At 36.5% G+C, this 24,110-nt stretch overlaps 1 protein-coding gene across 2 annotated transcripts in view; it reads right to left on the minus strand.

The window, feature by feature from the left end:
- Window positions 1–6,466: 6,466 nt before the first annotated feature.
- The window catches only part of HSPA14 (heat shock protein family A (Hsp70) member 14), a 40,333-nt gene continuing 22,689 nt past the window's right edge, over window positions 6,467–24,110 (minus strand). For both annotated transcript variants that reach the window (XM_059910360.1, XM_059910355.1), the window contains 4 exons: window positions 10,829–11,041; window positions 10,240–10,413; window positions 8,155–8,225; window positions 6,467–6,642 (listed from right to left, as the gene is read on the minus strand). In XM_059910360.1, the coding sequence (XP_059766343.1) occupies window positions 6,564–6,642; window positions 8,155–8,225; window positions 10,240–10,413; window positions 10,829–11,041 (537 nt within the window). In that variant the 3' untranslated portion in view covers window positions 6,467–6,563. The remainder of the gene's footprint in view (window positions 6,643–8,154; window positions 8,226–10,239; window positions 10,414–10,828; window positions 11,042–24,110) is intronic.

The raw sequence follows: 24,110 nt of genomic DNA on the forward strand, positions 1-24,110 counted from the left end.
CCCCTGCTCCTTGTCTGCAGGACTTTGGTCAAACCTGTTCTCTCTGCCTAGAAAATGCCTACTTTCCCCCTATCTGTGCTAGGATTACTCCTACAGACCCTTTAAGACTTGGACAGAGCCTCACCTCCAGCCAAGCCTCTTTCTGGGGCTTCTCCCCCCACCCCCGAGTGTACTCTCTGCTCTTCATATGTGTTCTTACCCCTAGGAAGGAGGAGAGCATCCATCCTCACTCAACTGCCCTCTTGGTTTTCCCCCCACCTCATCGGCCACTCTTCACTCCCCCTTTTGGCTCCCTTTCCTCTATCCAACCTAAATGCTGGGATTCCTCAAGGCTTGGCCTTGAGACATTTCTCTTATGCTTTTTCCCTAAGTGACTGCCTCAATTCCCATGAATTTAAATATCGTTATGGTTAAGATTCCCAACTTTTTGTCTCCAGCCCTGACCTCTACTCCGAATTCCAGACTTGCATATCCACGGTGTCTAGCTGACACATCCACTTAGGTGTTAAACAAACATCTCAAATTGAACATACCCCTTATTTACCTGGGATATGTTCCAAGACCCCCAGTGGATGCCTGAAACCACAGATAGTACTGAACCCTATATATACTATGGTTTTTCCTATACATACATGCCTATGATAAAGTTTATTTTACCAATTAGGCACAGTAAGGGATTAACAACAATAACTAATAGTAGAACAGTTATACTGTAATGAAAGATATGTGAATGTGGTCTCTCTCAAAATATCTTGTATGACAACTCACTGTGTTCATAACTTTTTCAGTTTGAGGTGCGACAGCAAAACTAGCACAAATTTCTTTTTCCTCTTTGTTTTTACTGAAGATGGTGTCAACCTCAGCATGTGACTTTTTCCCTCTCCTTACTAAGTCGAGAACTTTCACCCTTTCACTTAAAGGAAGCACTTTATGGCTTCTCTTTGGCATATATGAATTGCCGGCGTCACTCCTCGTGTGCTTTGGGGTCATTGTTAAGTAAGATAAGGGTGACCTGAACACAAGCACTGATAACTGTGACGGTCAATCTGATAACCCTGACGGCAACTAAGCGACTAAGGGGCGAGACACGTTGGACAAAGGGATGATTCATGTCCCAGGTCGGCCAAGATGTCATCACGCTACTCAGAACAGTGTGCAATTTAAAACTTATTGATCATTTCTGGAATTTTCCATTTCATATTTACAGACCAAGGTTGACTGTGGGTGACTGAAACCTCGGAAAGTGAAGCCTTGGGTAAGAGGGGACTAACTGTACTCATAAGAGTGCCCTTGATTTTTGCCTCCTGACCTGGTCTTCTCCACTCTAGGCCCATGAACCATCTCATGTCCATACACTGGCACCACCTGCTCAGGTGTTCAAGAAGTTAATCTAGTCGTCACTTCCTATCCTCATTCTCCAAATTAATTCCATTAGCAAGTCGTGTCAGTGCCAGGTCCCAAAGACACCTTGATCCTGCCCCTTTTTTCTATCACTACTGCTCTTAGTACAGGCTGTCATTTCTCAACTGGAGTCCTGCAAAAGCCTATGTGGTGTCACTCCACTATTGCTCCCCTCCAGCCCATCTTCCATACAGCTGAAAAAGTAGCCTTAAACCTAAGTGGAACATGTCCTCCTTCTGTTTTAAATTCCCAATGTGCCTAGAATACAATCCTAACCTTCTGATGGCCCACACAGCCTTGTGGGACTGCCCCCTGAACCTTACTTTGTGCCCCTCTCCCTCTGCTTACTGTTCTCTAGGACTTGTTTCACTCCTTCAGAAATCTGTATTGTGCATCTACGTGCCAGGTACTGTACGAGGTGCTGGGAATATAACAATGGACAACGAAGAAACAGACCCTCTCCTCAGAGAGCTTTTATCCTTGTGGGAGGAGCAGATAATAAACAAGGAAATAAATAACTTAAGGCAGCTCTAAATTACTTCCTAATTCGGAGGACTCTCTCTCTTCACGTGGCTGGGTCTCAGCTTAAATGTCACTTCTTCAGAGGCCTCTCCTGGTCACCCTGTCTAAAGGGGATATCTTTGGTCTTCTATTCTCTCTCCTTTGCACTCTTAAGTGCACTTATCAAAACTTGGAGTTATCTTGTCTGTTTTTGGGTCTTGATCAGTTTCACTACAAATTTATAGAATGAATGTATTAGATTCTTTTGTAAATCAGTTGTTTCCTTTTTCTGGTTTTGGATCCCATTAATTCCAGAGGATAGATTAGGCCTTGTGTCTTCAACACGCATCACTGTGTCTACTGTCTACAGCAGCAACTCTCAATGTGTGGTACAGGGACCCTAAGACCCTTCCGGGGGCTCTTAAGTTCAAAACTATTTCACAATAATACCAAAATGATGTTATCTGCCTTCTTCACTCTCCTCTCACGAGTATATGAAGTTTTCCAGAGGTTACACAACTTAGATATTGAAACAGATTGAATGAAGAAGCAGGTAGCAGAATAGAGCAATCTTCTTAAGCCAGGCATTAAAGAGATTTGAAAAATATAAAACAATACCACTCTTGCCACTAAATTTTTTTGAAGTTATTTTTCATAAAAATGTTAGTTATGTTAACATTAACTTTTTTTATTTAAAAAATGATTTAAAAAATACCTTAGTTTTAATTTCTACATGGTAAATAACAATGTATATAACAAATATAAACAAAAGTTAGGTTCTCATTAATTTCTAAGAGTGTAAAGGAGTCAAGAGACTAAAAAGTCTGGTAAATCCTGGCTATAAATGAAGAGCGAAATAAAAAGGCACTAAGAAACATACACCAGTGTCCTCAAGAAAAAAACAAAAATACAGGATTATGCCTCCATATCCCAGTTTTTTTTTCATAAAGACCACTGAAAATATATTTCTGGAGGGCTATGGAATGTCTCCTTTTCCATTTAAATAGTTTCTTCTTCAAGAGGCAGAGAAGAATAGTAGAACGGACATCAGAAAATGTGAATTTAAATGAAAAAAAGAAAAAGGGCACATAATGTGCTTAGGATAGTAAGCAATCAGAAAAAATTTAAGTTTACCAAAAAAGCACCTGACTATTCAAAATCCACTATTTATTTGCTGTGAGACCTTGGGAAGTTATTTAACTTCTCTGAATCTATTTCCATATCTAGAACACAGAAATAGGGAACTCCCGGCGGTCCAGTGGTTAGTACTCTGGGCTTTCACTGCCAAGGGCCTGGGGGTTCAGTCCCTGTTCAGGAACTAAGATCCCGCAAGCCACGCAGCGCAGCCAAAAACAAACAAACAAAAAAAGTAGAACACAGAAATCATACATGCCACATTACTCTCTCTATTGCAACTACTCATGTGGTAAAACCACAATTTAAAAAGGAGAAATGAATTAAAGCAAATCAACAGCAGTATTATTATAAATGTTACATGGGCACTCGCAGTTATTTTAGAAATCCTGGCATTTTCCTATAGGACTTGTTTTGTGCTCTGATACTTTTTTTCAATCTTTCTTTTTTTAATTTAAGAAAATTAATTAATTAGTTAATTAATTTTTTGGCTGCACTGGGTCTTCGTTGTTGCATGCGGGCTTTCTCTAGTTGCGGTGAGCGGGAGCTACTCTTCGTTGCGGTGTGTGGGCTTCTCATTGCGGTGGCTTCTCTTGTTGCAGAGCATGGGCTCTAGTCGCACGGGCTTCAGTAGTTGTGGCATGTGGGCTCAGCAGTTGTGGCTCATGGGCTCTAGAGCGCAGCCTCAGTAGTTGTGGTGCACAGGCTTAGTTGCTCCGCGGCATGTGGGAAGCTCGAACCCGTGTCCCCTGCATTGGCAGGCGGATTCTTAACCACTGCGCCACCAGGGAAGTCCCTCAATCTTTAAAAACTCTTTGCAATGAAATATTTTGTGGCTTCCCAAAACTTTCATAGCATTACATATACTGTGAATATATTATATATTATTATATATCATATTGTATACAGGCATTTCTTTCTGTATTTATATTTGGCTCTGTCCTTTAGACAATGTCAGATATGTAAATAGGCAAAATTATAATTTGACATAACATTCTGCTGGTAAAAGCACTCAGGTTTTTAAACATATATGAGACACTGCAAAGATAATCAGCAAGTGATTGAAAAGATTATCAAGATACTCACCAAAAATATCTTAACAGTTGTTACTCTGGGTGGTAGAATATAGGATGTTTTATATTATCTTCTTTTTAAACTTTAATTTTATAATGAACATGTATAATCAGAAAAATGTTAAAGGTATTCCCACCTTAAAAAAAAAAACACTAGAAAATTTAATTGGCAAATCTTCCATAAATTCAGAAGAAAAAAAAGAAAACTTGTTATTTATGGATACAAGAAAACTTGGGAGTACAGCTGACTTGAGCAACACAGGTTGGAACTGTGCAGGTCCACTAACAGGCGGATTTTTAATAAATAGGTACTCAAGAGCTCCGCAGTTGGTTAAATCTATGGACGTGGAACCACAGATATGGAGGGCTGACTGTAAAGCTATGTGTGGACTTTCAACTGCGTGGAGGGTCGGCACCCCAATCCCCAAGTTGTTCAAGGATCAACTTTATATTTTACTGAACAACAGAGCACTTTTGATGACAATTTCAAATTTGGTATGTTTGGGGAAAAAAAAAACGTGCAAAGATGACCAATAAAGAAGCAGTGGTATTCCTTTCTTTTTCTACTCTGTTTCTAAACAAACCATAAAACATGCAAAAGTTGTACTTACTGGCCATTGTCCTGTAGGATACAAAGATGACATTGTTATTTTTTCTTCCATGTAATTCACTTATTCAATAGACATTTACTGCACACCGACATTCAGGGATTATTCTAGGGGCTAGGACATGATGATGCCTAAAACTTAAGAGTCTCTTGCTTTCACAGTGCTTAATAATCCAGTGGAGAAATAAATAAATAAGCAGTCAAATAAGTAAATTATTACCTGGATATGGAAAGAAAGAGAACTCTTGAATAAATCCTTATGATATTTTATTCTATAAATTTTGATAATCTGTTTCAGGGGTTGACAAACTTTCCTGTAAAGGGCCAGACAATAAATATTTAAAGCTCTGTGGGTTACGCAGTCTGTTGCAACCATTCAACGTTGCCATTAGAGTGGCAAACAACCACAAACAACACATACACGATTGAGTGTGGCTACGTTCTAGTAAAATTTTATTTACAAAGATAGGTGTGGGGTAGGACAGACACATTGCCAATAGTTTGCTAACCCCTGGTCTAAAGAGCTAACAATAACTACAAAATAAAATCCTACAGCACTTTTCCAAAGCATAACTGAAAGCATTTAGATGTAGCAGTTCAACTAATTCAGCTGGTATTTTCCTATTTTCTGAAAACACTTAATGGCTTATATATAATTATTTTATTTCAAAGTTTTTGTAACTTGGGAAAAGATCATAAAAGATAACTAAGTACTCAGCCTTAGTCAAAAGGATATACCTTTGAGGCTGCCTCTTTGTGGACTTAGACTCACACCTGAATTTTCCTTGTGTTTCTGTCAATAATTTGATGCAGAATAATAATAAAAAATTTAAGTTTGGTTTCTGTATCTTTAGAAATAGAAGATTACTGCCATCTAACTCCATAAAAAGCAACTATAATAATAAAGCACATCCCAAAGCTTGAACAGGTGGAAAACAGCACAGTTTAAAAATTTTACTGAGTAAAGATATTTCTTCTCAGTCTGCTGGGAACCAAGGAGAGAAATGAATGGAAATCCTCTCTTGGTAATAAAATCTAGAGTCTGATGCGCACGGCTCACCTTCAAGCTCTCCCCTCAATACAGGCAGATTACTTGTCTTGTTTTACTAAGAGAATAATCTTTTTCCTTAGTAACCCACTGAGTATTCTCAATGCACTAGTCAATGTTTTCTGGTGAACAGAATGTGGCTAGCCCTCTCTTCAAAATAAAAAAATCTTTCAATTGCAAATGAGAAACATATCTGTTAGGGGGAAAAATCAAACTTAACATAACTGTAAAAAGAAAAAGTGCCTCCCCCCTATTTCCCTCCACAAAAGAAGCCACTGTTAAAAGGGTCTGGTGTTTAGTCTTCTATACTTTTCTCTACATATGTCACATGCATATTTATAAACAATTATTGAGTTTATGAGTTTCGTTTTTTCTTTTAAGCAAAAATGGTACCTTACTTTGCATATGGCTCTGCAATTTTTTTTCATTTAATACCAAAGACTTTTAAATTGTTCTTAGTTATCTATTAAGAATTAACAAACGACTTCTTAAAATCAGAAGTTCCAAAGACAGAAAAAATTTTAAAATTTCTGGTAAAGTTTCCTTCAATCCACTCAAACAATTTAATTCTAAATAGCTCCATGGTAGAAAAAGTTCCTTGCATTTCTCACTAATAAAGGAAATCTTTAATGGAAAACAAAAAAAAAAGGTTGTAACACTTACCAATATACTGTAGTTAAAATAGAAACATAAATCATACAGTTCATTCAAAAAAGTATTTTAATATAAACATCATTTATAAACAAAACAAATAATGTTGATATTTTAGTTCTAAAAAATTCGTGGTTTCTCTAAAACACTAAGATGCCACCTCAATAGTGATTGCCTCACATTTTCCGGTCTCTTGATCCGTGCATGTCACGTGTAAAGATCCATCCCTAAGCAAACAAAAAATAAATAACAATTCATAAGCTCAATTTATAAAAACAGATAGTCCTTAAGAAATTACTTGAGGACTTTGAGTAAACAAGAGATCATTTTACTTTTTGAAAGAAGAGTATTAAGAGACAAAGAAGAGACAAAACTTTATGTCTTTACATTTAGAACCGTATGCCACAATTAGGTAGTTGTTCTTCAAAATTTCCTCCTAGATCACTGTGATGAAAGTTGTATTCCTTGAGAACCCATGATGATAAATACCTTAAGTTGAAAACTTTATGCAAGTTCAAGAAGTATCAAGCTGTTTTCAAGCCCAGGCCATGGCAGACCTACCCTAATGAATTCTACATTTTGGCTAATTATGGTTTATGGAATGAATTGTCCTTAATGTTAATTTGGAACTGATTTACTTGTAACACATAGTATTACGGATGGACTGCTGTTAAGGAAATGATAATAGCTGGATTTAATTAGTAATTTATTTCTTACAGATTTCCTGTTGCAATACTGAAATAAACTTATCCTTTCATAGGACAAAAAATCAATTATGTAAATCTCAGAAAATTATATTTAAAGTTGATGAAAATTATATCTCAAACTTGCATGGACCAGTTTTTTAGGTTGACTACACCCATAATAATCAAAGAGTTCATAAAAAATTCAGAATGCAAATGACCTGAGATATACTTTTCTTTGTAAATATAGTAATTTTACAGGGCAAAAATTTAAGTTACTGATAAGATCTTTATAAGTTTTTAATAAATGATTTTCCCAGAATGACAACAGGTTAAGAATCAATAAACTGGGCTTCCCTGGTGGCGCAGTGGTTGAGAATCTGCCTGCCAATGCAGGAGACACGGGTTCGAGCCCTGGTCTGGGAAGATCCCACATGCCGCGGAGCAACTAGGCCCGTGAGCCACAATTACTGAGCCTGCGCGTCTGGAGCCTGTGCTCTGCAACAAGAGAGGCCGCGATAATAAGAGGCCTGCGCGCCGCGATGAAGAGTGGCCCCCACTTGCCACAACTAGAGAAAAGCCCTTGCACAGAAACGAAGACCAAACACAGCCATAAATAAATAAATAAATAAATAAATAAAATTAAAAAAAAAAGAATCAATAAACTAATAAAAAAGGTCAAGTCTCAAAGCGAATTTTCTTTTTTTTTTTTTTTTTTTAATAAATTTATTTATTTATTTATTTATTTTTGGCTGTGTTGGGTCTTCGTTTCTGTGCGAGGGCTTTCTCTAGATGCGGCGAGCGGGGGCCACTCTTCATCGCAGTGCGCGTGCCTCTCGCTATCGCGGCCTCTTTTGTTGCGAAGCACAGGCTCCAGACGCGCAGACTCAGTAGTTGTGGCTCACGGGCCCAGTTGCTCCGCGGCATGTGGGATCCTCCCAGACCAGGGCTCGAACCCGTGTCCCCTGCATTGGCAGGCAGATTCTCAACCACTGCGCCACCAGGGAAGCCCTCAAAGCGAATTTTCTTAACATCAGAAGTAGTTTAATTTTTTACCTTTTCATAGTAAGAACAGCTAATATGTCACGTAATCCATTTTCTTTTTTATCTAAATCCTGGAGTACAACCTGTTTAGGCAAAAATAATATAAAGATGATTTAGTACTTTGACATATTAATAAACTGATGCATCAATTATTCCAATGGACTAAATCTTACTCATTACTGAAATGAACCTTTTAAAACAGGGCCGTTTTCAATTCTCCTACCATTTATCATAATTTGGAAAATAGAATTAAGCTTTCTTAACTGACATGTCTCCTCTAAAAAGAGGGCATGTAAGATAACTAATATATTTGTCCCTCTTAAATGTCATGTCCTAGATTAAGATGATTATTTATATGAAGTACTGTTTGTCTCAGTAAATAAAGACTAAAAAAAAAAAGAAAGAAAGAAAACAAAATAAAGACTGCTTTTCTTTTGGGTAACTGCACCATTACAGTAACATGTAAATTACATTTTGGTAAGCCTTTTATATATATTTAAAAAAATTCAAATATTTTAAATGCACTTGGAAAACCTATTTAAAAGAAATACATGTCACGTTCTTTTGTGCAGCTAAGACTACATTTGCAAGTAAGAGATACTAATGAATTTACTATAAAATTCCTTGGTTTCCTAAAGAAAGGTATACCAATAGACCAAGTTTGAAAGTGACTTTTCAGATTTTGCCAAAATCAAGTTTTATGACCTTAGGTAAGTACTAAGTCTACTCATTTGTAAAATGAGGAGGTTAGAACAGATGGAATCTCTAGAAGATTCTCTTCCAAATACAGTATTATGTGACTAATTTTTCTCTTTCCAGCATCTGTAAGTTAGGATGTAGTGACAGTAGCTGTAGCGTCTCAAGAGTAGTATGTGGAGAGGAAAGGTAAGAAATGTACCAGAGAGGAATACTAAGGCTTCCACCTGAGTTTAGAAATCTGGTGCACAGGAAAATGCTTTTATAGTGATATACCACAGAAACATCTGGCGGAGCTTTGAAACCTTTACTAGTTGAAAGGGCCCTTCTCCAGTAGATCCTAAGATGTTAGGTCTGAGGTGGAGCCCAGACATATTATGTGTGTGTGTTTTCATTATTCTTTTGTTGAAATTAGAAAACAGATACAAAGTTAAGATACTATATATTCTCTTTTGTTACCTACATTTGTTTTATTTTTACTGTAAAAGTAATTAATGCTCATGTTCTGTGCTGTTTGTAAAAAATTCAGTATAAAGTGTTAAAAAGTAAAAAAACCTTCTTTGTTCCTTCACATCTACCCACTGTTAAGTTTCCTCAATACAGTTCAAATACCTATAGTTACTTTCTGTATCCACGCGTGGATATCTAAACACACACACCTACCCAAACACCACCTCCTTCACACACACCCACGCTCTCAATCATTTTACTTAAACACAATGGTACCACGCTGTAAATTACAGTTCTGCAGCCCTTGTGTGCGTGCTTTAATGAAACTATATTTCTTGGGCATGTTTCTAAGCAAATAACATGGCTCCACCTCATTCTTTTTAAATGATGTGGAGGACCATATCCTCTGATATATGCATGTGGTATTTGAAAAAACAAACTTATCCTATGTCAGAGGCAGCATGGTATAATGGCAAGAGCCTGGGCCCAGGAGTAAAAACAACCTGAGGCTAAATCTCAGCTCAGTCAAGAAAATAACAAGGTATTTACTACCATGAGCCTGTTTCTTAACCATCTATAAAATACACATAATAATGTCTATCTCACAGCATTTTGAGATTATGTTTGTAAATTGCCTCGTACAGCACACCTGGCATTTAGCAAACAAAGAAATGCCACTTCCCCTGCCACTGACCTCATTACCAAGGAGGGTTAAGAGCACAAAGAGAAGCAGCAGAAATACAATTGTACTTTATTTTCCTCTACCTCCCTCAAATTGAAATTGCCTATTTCTTCTCTCTTTCAAAAAGAAATAAGTACAAGTAATCCATTCATAAAAATGTGTTAAATGTCCTATATGCATATTATATTGATATTAAACTGAGTCTAATCCAGAAGGAAAAGCTAAACAGTTTCAAGTGATTAATTCATAGTCCAATCTGATGTAGTCACCTGTGCAAACTTGTTTTCCTCTTTTGCAGAGTTTTTCCCCTCAGACTCATAGAGTTCAAGACACACTGAGGATATACTTCCAGGAGCCTGTAATGTGTGTTGTCTTCGAGCTGGCAAAGGAGTCCCTGACGGAAATAGTACTTTGAAACTGTTGGCTCCTGATTCATCCACTCCCTAATAAGCAGGAAAATAATATGCACATCCTTTGATATCATTACAATTATAAAAAATCACTCCTATTATAAATTAATATATATTCCTTGTTGATAATCTGGAAACTACACAGCGGCAAAGGGAAGACAATAGAAATGATCCTTAATCCCGACCCACTTTATTTAAAAATAAATTGAAGCATACACCTCTCTACTTGTATTAGAATCTTAAGCTTAAAAACACAGTTAATTAAGAAATTAACATATTAGATTATTACTAACTAAAAGAATATCAGAACCTCATTAAAAGTAAATTTATAACTTGAAATTTAAAATTTTTACCAGTACACAAAGTTTTATTTTAAAAACAGTACATATGTAAACCTGTGGCAATAAATTTATACCACTATGGAAAAGTAAAGAAAAGCTCAACATACCTTAACTAAAATATCTTTGGCTGAACACTCTATCTTAAGAGTGTCCTCCACTAAAAGGTTTTCTTTCCCAATAAGGATTCCTGCTTCCATAGCTGCACCAATAGGGATAACTTCATCAGGAGGGATAGAATTGAGAAGCTCAACAGCTGGGAAAAGATCTTTAATCATCTGCTGTAGCCTTGGGATTCGAGAAGACCCTCCACAAAGGACAACCTAGAAAATAAAAATAATTTTCAGTTTTTTACTTTTAGAACAATGATTGTTTCTCAAAATTAAGTGTAACAGGACGAGTCAGCTTCATCACATGAAAAGGTAAAATATAAGAAGCCCTACTTTAACATATTATTTTATGTTATACTTACCATATAGATATATACATATAAATATGTATTTAATACATTATAAATATTTAATGTACTGTTTACCCATAGCAACAAAGTTTAAAATGAGGAGATCTCACCACATATTAGAAAATATAATATAATAACATATATGTGGCTCATGAGGAATACTGGGCACATGAGGCTTAACCATAAATACTCATTTGTATAGGAAATATTGTACTTAATATTTTGTACTGTTCAAGCATTATCTAAAAGAAGTGTTTACATAAATCACAGCATTTCTGTGACAAAATAAACAGTGGCAATCTCTCTATGTGAAAACTATGCCATAGATTTTGTCTTCACTGTGGAATAATAATTTTCTTGAGGAACAAGATGTTTTTTATACAACTACGTTTTAAGCTCTAGGTACCACTTGATTAAATACGCACAAAAACTCCATATAAAATTGTCCCTTTATGAGCCTGCCCACACATCTAGTGCCCCAACTTTTATAGCTGCCACCCAAAGGATGGGCCCCCAGATCTCTAGCTCTGAGAGCCAACAGGGCTTGCATTCATGAGTCCCCTTGGATGACAGCAAACAGAGAAGCAGTTTTTAAACGGGCAAAGGAGCAACTCCTGCCCTGTGGCTATACACCAGGGCTCAGCACAGAGGGAGAAGGCAAGCATGCCCATCTCCCAGCTTCTCCCTGGAAGGGTGTGACTGCACGCTTTCCCAGCTGCTGCTGCCTGAGGGTCCAGTTTCTAATTAGCCTGTATCTAGGTGCTGCCTTTGATCTTCCTCTTTTTTTAATCATCATCACTCATGATGGTCTTGGCACACCCTCAAATACTGAGAGCCACTAAGAACACAAATGGCAGCTTAGACGGGCACAAAATTTTGAGAAGCTACCAGGAACTCAGGTAGGGCTGACTGACAAGGTTCATCTCCTACACAAGACCAGTTTGTCAAAACTGGAAGAGGTAGCAGTTTTTTTGTTTTTTGTTTTTTTGAGGTAGCAGTTTTATGTAAAGCCCAGAAACCAACACAGAGAGTCTAGGAAAATGCAGATACAGAAAAATATGTTCCAAACAAAATAACAAGATAAATTTCCAGAAACTGATCTTAATGAAACAAAGATAAGTGATTTACTTGATATAGAGTTAAAAACAACAGTAATAAAGATGTTCAATGAAGTCAGGAGAGTAATGCATGAACAAAGTATGAATTTCAACAAAGAGATAGAAAATATAAAGTACCAAAGAGAAATCATAGAGCTGACGAATACAATAACTGAACTTAAAAACTCAAGAGAGGGTTTCAACAGCACACTAAATAAAGTGAAAGAAAGGGTCAGTGAATTTGAAGACAGGGCAGAGGAATTTATTCAGAGGAGCAAAAAGGAAAAAGAATGAAGGTGCATTCAGGGACTTACAGAACACCAGTAAGTGGACCAATATATGCAATATAAGGGTCTCAGAAGGAGAAGTGGCGGGGGGGGGGGGGGTGGCCAGAAAACTTACTCAAAGAAATTACGGCTGAAAACTTCCCTAATCTGGGAAAAGAAACAGCCAGATCCAGTAAGCCCAAAAAGTACCAAATAAGATGAATCTAAAGTGACCCACACTGAGACACATCATAATTAAATTGCCAAAAGTTAAAGACAGAAAGTCTTAAAAGCAGCAAGAGAAAAGCAACTTGTTAGATACAAGGGAACACCCTTAAAACTATAAGTGGGTCTTGCAACAGAAATCTTGCAAGACAGAAGGGAGATATTCAAAGTGCCGTAAGAAAAAAACCATCAGCCAAGAATACCCAATTCAGCAAAGCTGCTCTCCAAAACTGAAGGAGAGATGAGCGTTTTCACACAAACAAAAGCTGAAGGAGTTCACCACTACTAGACTGGTCTGACAGAAGATGTCAAATGGAGTTGTTCGAGTTTAAACAAAATGCTAATTAACAACATGAAAACATATAAAAGTATAAAACTCACTGGTAAAGATAAATATAGTTAGATTCAGAATACTCCAATATTGTAATGGTAGTGGGTAAATCACTTATAACCTTAGTACAAAGGTTAAAAGACAAAGGCATTAAAAATAACTGTAATTACAATAACTTGTTAATGGATACACAAAAGATGTAAACTGTGACATCAAAAACATAAAATGTGGGGAGAAGGAGTGTAAAAATGTAGAGCTTTTGTATGCGTTTGAAGTTAAGTTGTTGTCAGCTTAAAATAGGCTATTTTAACTGTATAAGATGTTTTATATAAGCCTCGTGGTAACCACAAAACAAAAATCTGTAGTAGACACACAAAAGGTAAAGAGAAAAGAATTAAAGCAAACCACTAGAGAAAGTCATCAAATCATGAAAGAAGAGGACAGGAAAGAAAGAAATGAACTACAAAACAGACAGAAAATGATTAACAAAATGGCAGTAGTAAAGTCATACCTATCAAAAATTACTTTAAATTACTTTCTATACACTACAAATTATTGGATGAAGAAATTAAGAAGACAATCCCATTTACAGGACTATCAAAAAGAATAAAATACTTAAATAAATTTAACCCAGAACGTGAAATATCTGTACCCTGAAAACTGCAAGACTTTGATGAAAGAAACTGAAGACACAAATACATAGAAAGATATTCCGGTTTTATGGGTTGGAAGAATTAATATTGCCAAAATGTCCTTACTACCCCAAATATTCAATGTAATCCCTATCAAAATTCCGATGGCATTTTTCATAGAAATAGAAAAAACAATCCTGAAATTTGTGTGGAACCACAAGAGACCCCAAATAGCCAAAACAATCTTGAGAAAGAAGAGCAAAGCTGGAGGCATCACACTTCCTAATTTCAAACTATATTACAAGCTGTAGTAATCAAAACAGTATGGTATTTGCATAAAACAAGTCAAATAGATCAATGGAACAGAACAGAGAGCCCAGAAATAAACCCACACATATACAGTCAATTAATTTTCAATAAAGGAGCCAAGAATATACAACAAAGAAAGAAGAGTCTCCTTAATAAATGGGGTGGGGAAAACTGGATATCTACATGCAAAAGAATGAAACTGGACCACTGTCTTACACCACACATAAAAATCAACTCAAAGTGGATTAAAGACTTGGAGTAAAACCTAAAACGAAAAAACTCCTAGAAGAAAACATAAGGGGTAAGCTCCTTGACAATGGTCTTGGCAATGCTTTTTGGATTTGACACCCAAAGCAAAGGAAAGCAAAAACAAACAAGTGGGACTTATCAAACTAAAAAGCATGCACAGCAAAGGAAACCATCAACAAAATGAAATGGCAACCTATTGAATGAGAGAAAATATTTGTAAATCATATATCTAAAAAGGGGTGAAGAGCAGAAGCAAGAAAAACTACAATCCTGCAGCCTGTGGACCAAAAACCACAGTTAGAGAAAGATAGACAAGATGAAAAGGCAGAGGGCTATGTACCAGATGAAGGAACAAGAAAAAACCCCAGAAAAACAACTAAATGAAGTGGAGATAGGCAACCTTCCAGAGAAAGAATTCAGAATAATGATAGTGAAGATGATCCAGGACCTCGGAATAAGAATGGAGGCAAAGATTGAGAAGACGCAAGAAATGATTAACAAAGACCTAGAAGAATTAAAGAACATACAAACAGAGATGAACAATACAATAACTGAAATGAAAACTACACTAGAAGGAATCAATAGCAGAATAACTGAGGCAGAAGAACGGATAAGTGACCTGGAGGACAGAATGGTGGAATTCACTGCTGCGGAACAGACTAAAGAAAAAAGAATGAAAAGAAATGAAGACAGCCTAAGAGACCTCTGGGACAACGTTAAACGCAACAACATTCGCATTATAGGGGTCCCAGAAGGAGAAGAGAGAGAGAAAGGACCAGAGAAAATATTTGAAGAGATTATAGTTGAAAACTTCCCTAACATGGGAAAGGAAATAGCCACCCAAGTCCAGGAAGCGCAGAGAGTCCCATACAGGATAAACCCAAGGAGAAACACGCCGAGACACATAGTAATCAAAGTGGCAAAAATTAAAGACAAGGAAAATCATTGAAAGCAGCAAGGGAAAAACGACAAATAACATACAAGGGAATTCCCATAAGGTTAAGAGCTGATTTCTCAGCAGAAACTCTGCAAGCCAGAAGGGAGTGGCATGATATACTTAAAGTGATGAAAGGGAAGAACCTACAACCAAGATTACTCTACCCGGCAAGGATCTCATTTAGATTTGATGGAGAAATCAAAAGCTTTACAGACAAGCAAAAGCTAAGAGAATTCAGCACCACCAAACCAGCTCTACAACAAATGCTAAAGGAACTTCTCTAAGTGGGAAACACAAGAGAAGAAAAGGACCTACAAAAACAAACCCAAAACAATTAAGAAAATGGTCATAGGAACATACATATCGATAATTACCTTAAACGTGAATGGATTAAATGCCCCAACCAAAAGATATAGACTGGCTGAATGGATACAAAAACAAGACCCATATATATGCTGTCTACAAGAGACCCACTTTAGACCTAGGGACACATACAGACTGAAAGTGAGGGGATGGAAAAAGATATTCCATGCAAATGGAAATCAAAAGAAAGCTGGAGTAGCTATACTCATATCAGATAAAATAGACTTTAAAATAAAGAATGTTACAAGAGACAAGGAAGGACACTACATAATGATCAAGGGATCAATCCAAGAAGAAGATATAACAATTATAAATATATATGCACCCAACATAGGAGCACCTCAATACATAAGGCAACTGCTAACAGCTATAAAAGAGGAAATTGACAGTAACACAATCATAGTGGGGGACTTTAACACCTCACTTACACCAATGGACAGATCATCCAAAATGAAAATAAATAAGGAAACAGAAGCTTTAAATGACACCATAGACCAGATAGATTTAATTGATATATATAGGACATTCCATCCAAAAACAGCAGATTACACGTTCTTCTCAAGTGCGCACAGAACATTCTCCAGGATAGATCACATCTTGGGTCACAAATCAAGCCTCAGTAAATTTAAGAAAACTGAAATCATATCAAGCATCTTTTCTGACCACAACGCTATGAGATTAGAAATGAATTACAGGGAAAAAAACGTAAAAAAGACAAACACATGGAGGCTAAACAATATGTTACTAAATAACCAAGAGATCACTGAAGAAATCAAAGAGGAAATAAAAAAAATACCTAGAGACAAATGACAATGAAAACACGACGACCCAAAGCCTATGGGATGCAGCAAAAGCAGTTCTAAGAGGGAAGTTTATAGCTATACAAGCCTACCTAAAGAAACAAGAAAAATCTCAAGTAAACAATCTAACCTTACACCTAAAGAAACTAGAGAAAAAAGAACAAACAAAACCCAAAGTTAGCAGAAGGAAAGAAATCATAAAGATCAGAGCAGAAATAAATGAAATAGAAACAAAGAAAACAATAGCAAAGATCAATAAAACTAAAAGCTGGTTCTTTGAGAAGATAAACAAAATTGATAAGCCATTAGCCAGACTCACCAAGAAAAAGAGGGAGAGGACTCAAATCAATAAAATCAGAAATGAAAAAGGAGAAGTTACAACAGACACCGCAGAAATACAAAGCATCCTAAGAGGCTACTACAAGCAACTTTATGCCAATAAAATGGACAACCTGGAAGAAATGGACAAATTTTTAGAAAGGTATAACCTTCCAAGACTGAACCAGGAAGAAACAGAAAATATGAACAGACCAATCACAAGTAATGAAATTGAAACTGTGATTAAAAATCTTCCAACAAACAAAAGTCCAGGACCAGATGGCTTCACAGGTGAATTCTACCAAACATTTAGAGAAGAGCTAACACCTATCCTTCTCAAACTCTTCCAAAAAATTGCAGAGGAAGGAACACTCCCAAACTCGTTCTATGAGGCCACCATCACCCTGATACCAAAACCAGACAAAGACACTACAAAAAAAGAAAATTACAGACCAATATCACTGATGAATATAGATGCAAAAATCCTCAACAAAATACTAGCAAACAGAATCCAACAACACATTAAAAGGATCATACACCACGATCAAGTGGGATTTATCCCAGGGGTGCAAGGATTCTTCAATATACGCAAATCAATCAATGTGATACACCATATTAACAAATTGAAGAATAAAAACCATATGATCATCTCAACAGATGCAGAAAAAGCTTTTGACAAAATTCAACACCCATTTATGATAAAAACTCTCCAGAAAGTGGGCATAGAGGGAACCTACCTCAACATAATAAAGGCCATATATGACAAACCCACAGCAAACATCATTCTCAATGGTGAAAAACTGAAAGCATTCCCTCTAAGATCAGGAACGAGACAAGGATGTCCACTCTCACCAACTATTATTCAACATAGTTCTGGAAGTCCTAGCCACAGCAATCAGAGAAGAAAAAGAAATAAAAGGAATACAAATTGGAAAAGAAGAAGTAAAACTGTCACTGTTTGCGGATGACATGATACTATACATAGAGAATCCTAAAACTGCCACCAGAAAACTGCTAGAGCTAATTAATGAATATGGTAAAGTTGCAGGATACAAAATTAATGCACAGAAATCTCTTGCATTCCTATACACTAATGATGAAAAATCTGAAAGAGAAATTATGGAAACACTCCCATTTACCATTGCAACAAAAAGAATAAAATACCTAGGAATAAACCTACCTAGGGAGACAAAAGACTTGTATGCAGAAAACTATAAGACACTGATGAAAGAAATTAAAGATGATACCAACAGATGGAGAGATATACCATGTTCTTGGATTGGAAGAATCAACATTGTGAAAATGAGTATACTACCCAAAGCAATCTACAGATTCAATGCAATCCCTATCAAATTACCAATGGCATTTTTTACGGAGCTAGAACAAATCATCTTAAAATTTGTATGGAGACACAAAAGACCCCGAATAGCCAAAGCAGTCTTGAGGCAAAAAAATGGAGCTGGAGGAATCAGACTCCCTGAATTCAGACTATACTACAAAGCTACAGTAATCAAGACAATATGGTACTGGCACAAAAACAGAAACATAGATCAATGGAACAAGATAGAAAGCCCAGAGATTAACCCACGCACCTATGGTCAACTAATCTATGACAAAGGAGGCAAAGATATACAATGGAGAAAAGACAGTCTCTTCAATAAGTGGTGCTGGGAAAACTGGACAGCTACATGTAAAAGAATGAAATTAGAATACTCCCTAACACCATACACAAAAATAAACTCAAAATGGATTAGAGACCTAAATATAAGACTGGACACCATAAAACTCTTAGAGGAAAACATAGGAAGAACACTCTTTGACATAAATCACAGCAAGATCTTTTTTGATCCACCTCCTAGAGTAATGGAAATAAAAACAAAAATAAACAAATGGGACCTAATGAAACTTCAAAGCTTTTGCACAGCAAAGGAAACCATAAACAAGACGAAAAGACAACCCTCGGAATGGGAGAAAATATTTGCAAACGAATCAACGGACAAAGGATTAATCTCCAAAATATATAAACAGCTCATTCAGCTCAATATTAAAGAAACAAACACCCCAATCCAAAAATGGGCAGAAGACCTAAATAGACATTTCTCCAAAGAAGACATACAGATGGCCACGAAGCACATGAAAAGATGCTCAACATCACTAATTATTAGAGAAATGCAAATCAAAACTACAATGAGGTATCACCTCACTCCTGTTAGAATGGGCATCATCAGAAAATCTACAAACAACAAATGCTGGAGAGCGTGTGGAGAAAAGGGAACCCTCTTGCACTGTTGGTGGGAATGTAAATTGATACAGCCACTATGGAGAACAATATGGAGGTTCCTTAAAAAACTAAAAATAGAATTACCATATGACCCAGCAATCCCACTACTGGGCATATACCCAGAGAAAACCATAATTCAAAAAGACACATGCACCCGAATGTTCATTGCAGCACTATTTACAATAGCCAGGTCATGGAAGCAACCTAAATGCCCATCAACAGACGAATGGATAAAGAAGTTGTGGTACATATATACAATGGAATATTACTCAGCCATAAAAAGGAACGAAATTGAGTCATTTGTTGAGAAGTGGATGGATCTAGAGACTGTCATACAGAGTGAAGTAAGTCAGAAAGAGAAAAACAAATATCGTATATTAATGCATGTATGTGGAACCTAGAAAAATGGTACAGATGAGCCGGTTTGCAGGGCAGAAGTTGAGACACAGATGTAGAGAATGGACATATGGACACCAAGGGGGGAAAACTGCGGTGGGGTGGGGATGGTGGTGTGCTGAATTGGGGGATTGGGATTGACATGTATACACTGATGTGTATAAAAGTGATGCCTAATAAGAACCTGCAGTATAAAAAAACAAACAAACAAACAAAAAAAGGGGTGAATATCCGAAATACACAAGAATCTCATTAACTCAATAGCAAAAAAACCAAATAACACAATTTAAAAATGAGCAAGGGACCTGAATAGACATTTTTCCAAAGAAGACTTACAAGTAGCCGAAGGTACCTGAAAGGGTGCGCAACATCACTAATCATTAGGGAAATGGAAATAAAGATCACAATGAGACATCACCTCATTCCTGTTAGGACGTCTATTACTAAAAAGACAAGAGATAACAAATACTGGTGAAGATGGAGAGAAAGGAGAACACTTATACACTGTTGGGAATGTAAACTGGTATAGCCACTATGGAAAACAGTATGGAAACTCGTCATGAAATTAAAAGTAGAATTACCTTATGATCCAGCAATCCCACTTCTGAGTATATACACAAAGGAAACAAAATCACTATCTCATAGAGATATCTGTACTCTCATGTTCACTGCAGCGTTATTCACAATAGCCAAGGTATTTGGAAACATACTATGGAAAGATAAGTGTGTGTCAGTGGATGAATGGATAAAGAAGATGTGGTACAGATATACAATGCAATATTATTCAGTTTAAAGAAGGAAGTCCTGCCATTTGTAACAACATGAAAGAACCTGGAGAGCATTACGCTAAGTGAAATGAACCAGACAGAGAGACAAAAACTGCATGGTATCACTTATACGTGGAGTCTAAATTAAAACAAAACAAACAAAACAACTCATAGAAACAGAAAGCAGAAAAATGGTTGGGGTTGAGGGGGTGGGGAAAATAGGGAGGGGCTGGTAAAAGGGTACATACAAACTTTTAGTTATAAGATGAATAAGGTCTGAGGAGCTAATGTATAACATGGTGATTACAGTTGATAATATTGTGTAGTATATTTGAGATCTGCTAAGAGAGTACAACTCAAGTGTTTTCACCTCCTGCAGAAAAGGTTAATATATAAGGTGATAGATGTGTTAATTAACTTGATGGTAATAATCCCTGCACAATACATATACTAAATCTCATGTTGTATACTTTAAATACCTTACAATTTTATTTATCAATTATACCTCAATAAAGCTGAATAAAATTGCTCCTTTCTAAATATTTTAATTTCCTCCTTAATACGTTTAACACTTGTAACTCCATGGGTATGCAGAATATTGAATATGTTCTCTCAAGGAGGGAAATCATCAATAATCACTACTTATTTCAGTCTCTATATGGATGTTCTCAAAGCTCCATGTGGTGGAGAAGATGAGCAACTGATGAAAATGAGGCCCTGCTCACATCAGCCGTGAAACGAGGAGGGAGACCACGTTCCTCCGCAGGTAAGGGCATGAGGAACATCAACTCAGGGCTACAAAGAATAAAGAAAAGCAGGTTTGCCTCGGCAGAGATCCCCCAAAAGTCTGCTTTGGAGGTAAGTTAAAAGGAAAGTCTTCTCTAAAATGTCTGATCCTACGTAAATACCATGAGAATAAAAATGGAGGTTACGCCTTTTCACGAACTTCTTATAGTCAACATCAAAATGCTTTATAAATAAGCAATAAGTGGTGCTGTGTTAAAACAAAAAACAAAAAACAAACCCTGGAAAATCTTGTTTTTTGGTATTCTCATTTAAAGGGTAAAAAAGTACTAATAGTGTGTCATTATTAATGCTGACAGTAAGCAGAAAATTTTAATTTTAATAAATTCTTTAAACATTTACTCTTTAGTCTGAGATTTCTTTTGCAAACTTAAAGAGGAAAATTGAAAATATTATAGATTATTCTGAAAATAAAGAAAATAATAAAATGTATCAGAGCCTGTGGAATAAAACCAAGCTGCTAATGAGTAAAATGGTAGTTAATTTTTTGGTTAGGGAAAAAATGAAATAAATTAATTAATGTTCAATATAAACATTTATAAAAATAATGAAAGTATCCTGGAAAGACTGGAAGAAATAAAGTGCAAACCAGAAATAAAACAATTAGAAAAGAGAAATATATCACCTGAAAAAAAAATCTAAGAAAGTTTTGTGGGGTTGTAGTGCCAGGAGTTGGAGCAAAAAAAATAAAACAAATATCTACAAAACCTAGGGAAGGAAAAAAATAGATAAACTCAGAAAGAAAAAGATGAATAAATAAAAAGAGAGAAAAATCGGCCAGTTTTAATTTAAATAACTTCTTTATACTTTAAAATTTTAATATCAAAAGCTATGTAAAATTAAGAATTACAAGAACATTATGCCAAGTTGTATGTTAAAAGTTTAAGATCCGTATGCAATAGGTCTATAAAATACTTTCATTCAAAATTGAAGCAATAAAAAGAAATTATGAAAGTTATAAATATACTTCAAAAATTAGTTTCAGACAAAATGTGTTTATAGGCAAATTCTTTAGAAGTCTTGAGGAACAGAGAATATTTATGCATTACGCACTAATCTGGAATACTTAAAGAGATGAAAACGTATTAAATTCCATTTTATAAGCACCTGACAGCCCAGGAACAAAACAGTAAAAACAAACAGCAATAAAACAACACGTTCTGGAGTAGCGGTTGCCAAGTAGCAAGTTGCAAATTCTATCAGGCGAGCTGTATTTTCTCTCTTCACATAGTGTTTTCAAAAGTTCTGCATTAGATACTAACATTTGAACATTAAAACGTCTGACGCTAAGTCCCAGTTTTGAGAGTCTGTTAAAAGGTCCAAGGCTCCAACAGCACCGGCCTGCATCGCTGGACGGCAGTGACTGGTGCGGATCAGCAGCTGCCCCTTCTCGGCTAGAACAGCTCCTGGTGCACGTGGCCAGCCCACCACCACCTGCCGTGGCCCTCCCACCAGCTACTGGTCACTTGCCACTTAAAATCGTATTTGTGCTCTTACTTTTCTTACAGCAAAGAGTTCAATGGGAAACTCTTTACTCTCTAAACCCAGTTTTCAAACTAGTAGGAGAATGCAAGAAAGATCAACAGGACTGTGTGTTTCAAGAAAAATGGTTAGGGGACATACTTCTTTTTGGAAGAACGGTATGGTACAGCGAGTCTACTGTACTACATGGCATCCGGGCAGCTTAATTGTGGTGTAGGGCCTAAGATACACATACTGTATTTTTATGTGCGGAAAGAAACTGACCTTCTTTCATTTCATCTTTGGGAAAAATCCCAGCATGAGTGCATCGGATACGATGGAGCCAACGACGTGCTTATGACTGACACTAAATTCCATATAAACACTACTGATACTTTGGTCCCCGTAAAGGATTTGATTTGCTTATTCCTAGAGAAATGGGTATTTTGGAAAACTCACAAGGCAAGGGATTTGGCACACTTTCTTATGTTGAACTTAATTTACAGATATGAAAGTGATAACTTAAAATCATATTCCCACATCGTGGAATTGAAGACTGACTTGAGAATTCTACAGCTATCTTTGGAGTAGTCATGCGAACCTATGTTGTGAGTAGACATTTTTCATGACGAAATGAAATGAGCACGGACTCTCTCTCACACTCTGCCTTGGGTTATGAAGAAAAGGAAGGTACTATCAGCCTATTTCCTGAAGAACATCGTGCACGATTATGTTACCTTGGAATAAAGGGAAATTAAAGCACCGGATGTCTTGGTTTAGAAGGTATTGTTCTGAGTAAATGAATTCGATACATTGTGATATTTTGTCATTCTAGGTAAGTTCAAGCACTTGAAAATCCCCTATTTCTTTGAGTATGTCTCAGGAGCTTTTAAAAGAGAAAAGTAGCCTCTGCCTACAAAGTTATACAACCTTAGAAGAGGCCAACTGTTAAAGAGCAGGTCATGCTGTGTGGACAGAAAAAAAAAGGGAGGTGGGGAGAGGAAGGGTTAGCAAAGGTCTGAGCATTGGCTCCAGCTTCTCACTTGCTCATTGCCTGAGACTCAGCCATGTGCCTCTGACTCCCCCTAAACGGAAGCCTTGGGGACATACCGATAAGCCATGGCCCATCTCATCATCCAGGAAGGAGAGAACGAGCTGGAGGCAAGAAGCTAAGGCACTTCTTAAGACCAATGCAACCCAAAGCACAGGACCATTCCCCTTTTCAGTGTCTGATGTTAAAAGGGGTTACTTTATTCAGAAAATATGCGTAAGGCAGGAAAGTTCGAAATAGCCCATCTCACTTCTGCTAACTTAGCCTGAACAGCATGAAAATGATATATGAATTATCACAGAAAATTAAGTAATATATCAAAAGAATAATTCCTCATAACCAAATAAGATCTATCCCAGGAATACAATGATAGTTTCATATTAGGAAATTATCAATAATTCATCAAATAATTTGAAGACAAATATAAAGAAAACCATAAGATTGTCTTGCAGGTGTCCAAAAGCAATTGTAATGACTCAACACCTATTTCATATTAAAACACCTTTAAATAGAAAAAAGAGAAATGCTCAATATGATAAAGAGAATCTATTTCAAACCAGTTACCAGTAATTAAATCTGTTGGTAAACGACTAACACTATTCCCCTAATAAAGAGAACAAAAGAAAGAGGTCCAGTGTCAACTAA

The sequence above is a fragment of the Balaenoptera ricei genome, chromosome 2, assembly GCF_028023285.1.
Source record: "Balaenoptera ricei isolate mBalRic1 chromosome 2, mBalRic1.hap2, whole genome shotgun sequence".
NCBI lineage: Eukaryota > Metazoa > Chordata > Mammalia > Artiodactyla > Balaenopteridae > Balaenoptera > Balaenoptera ricei.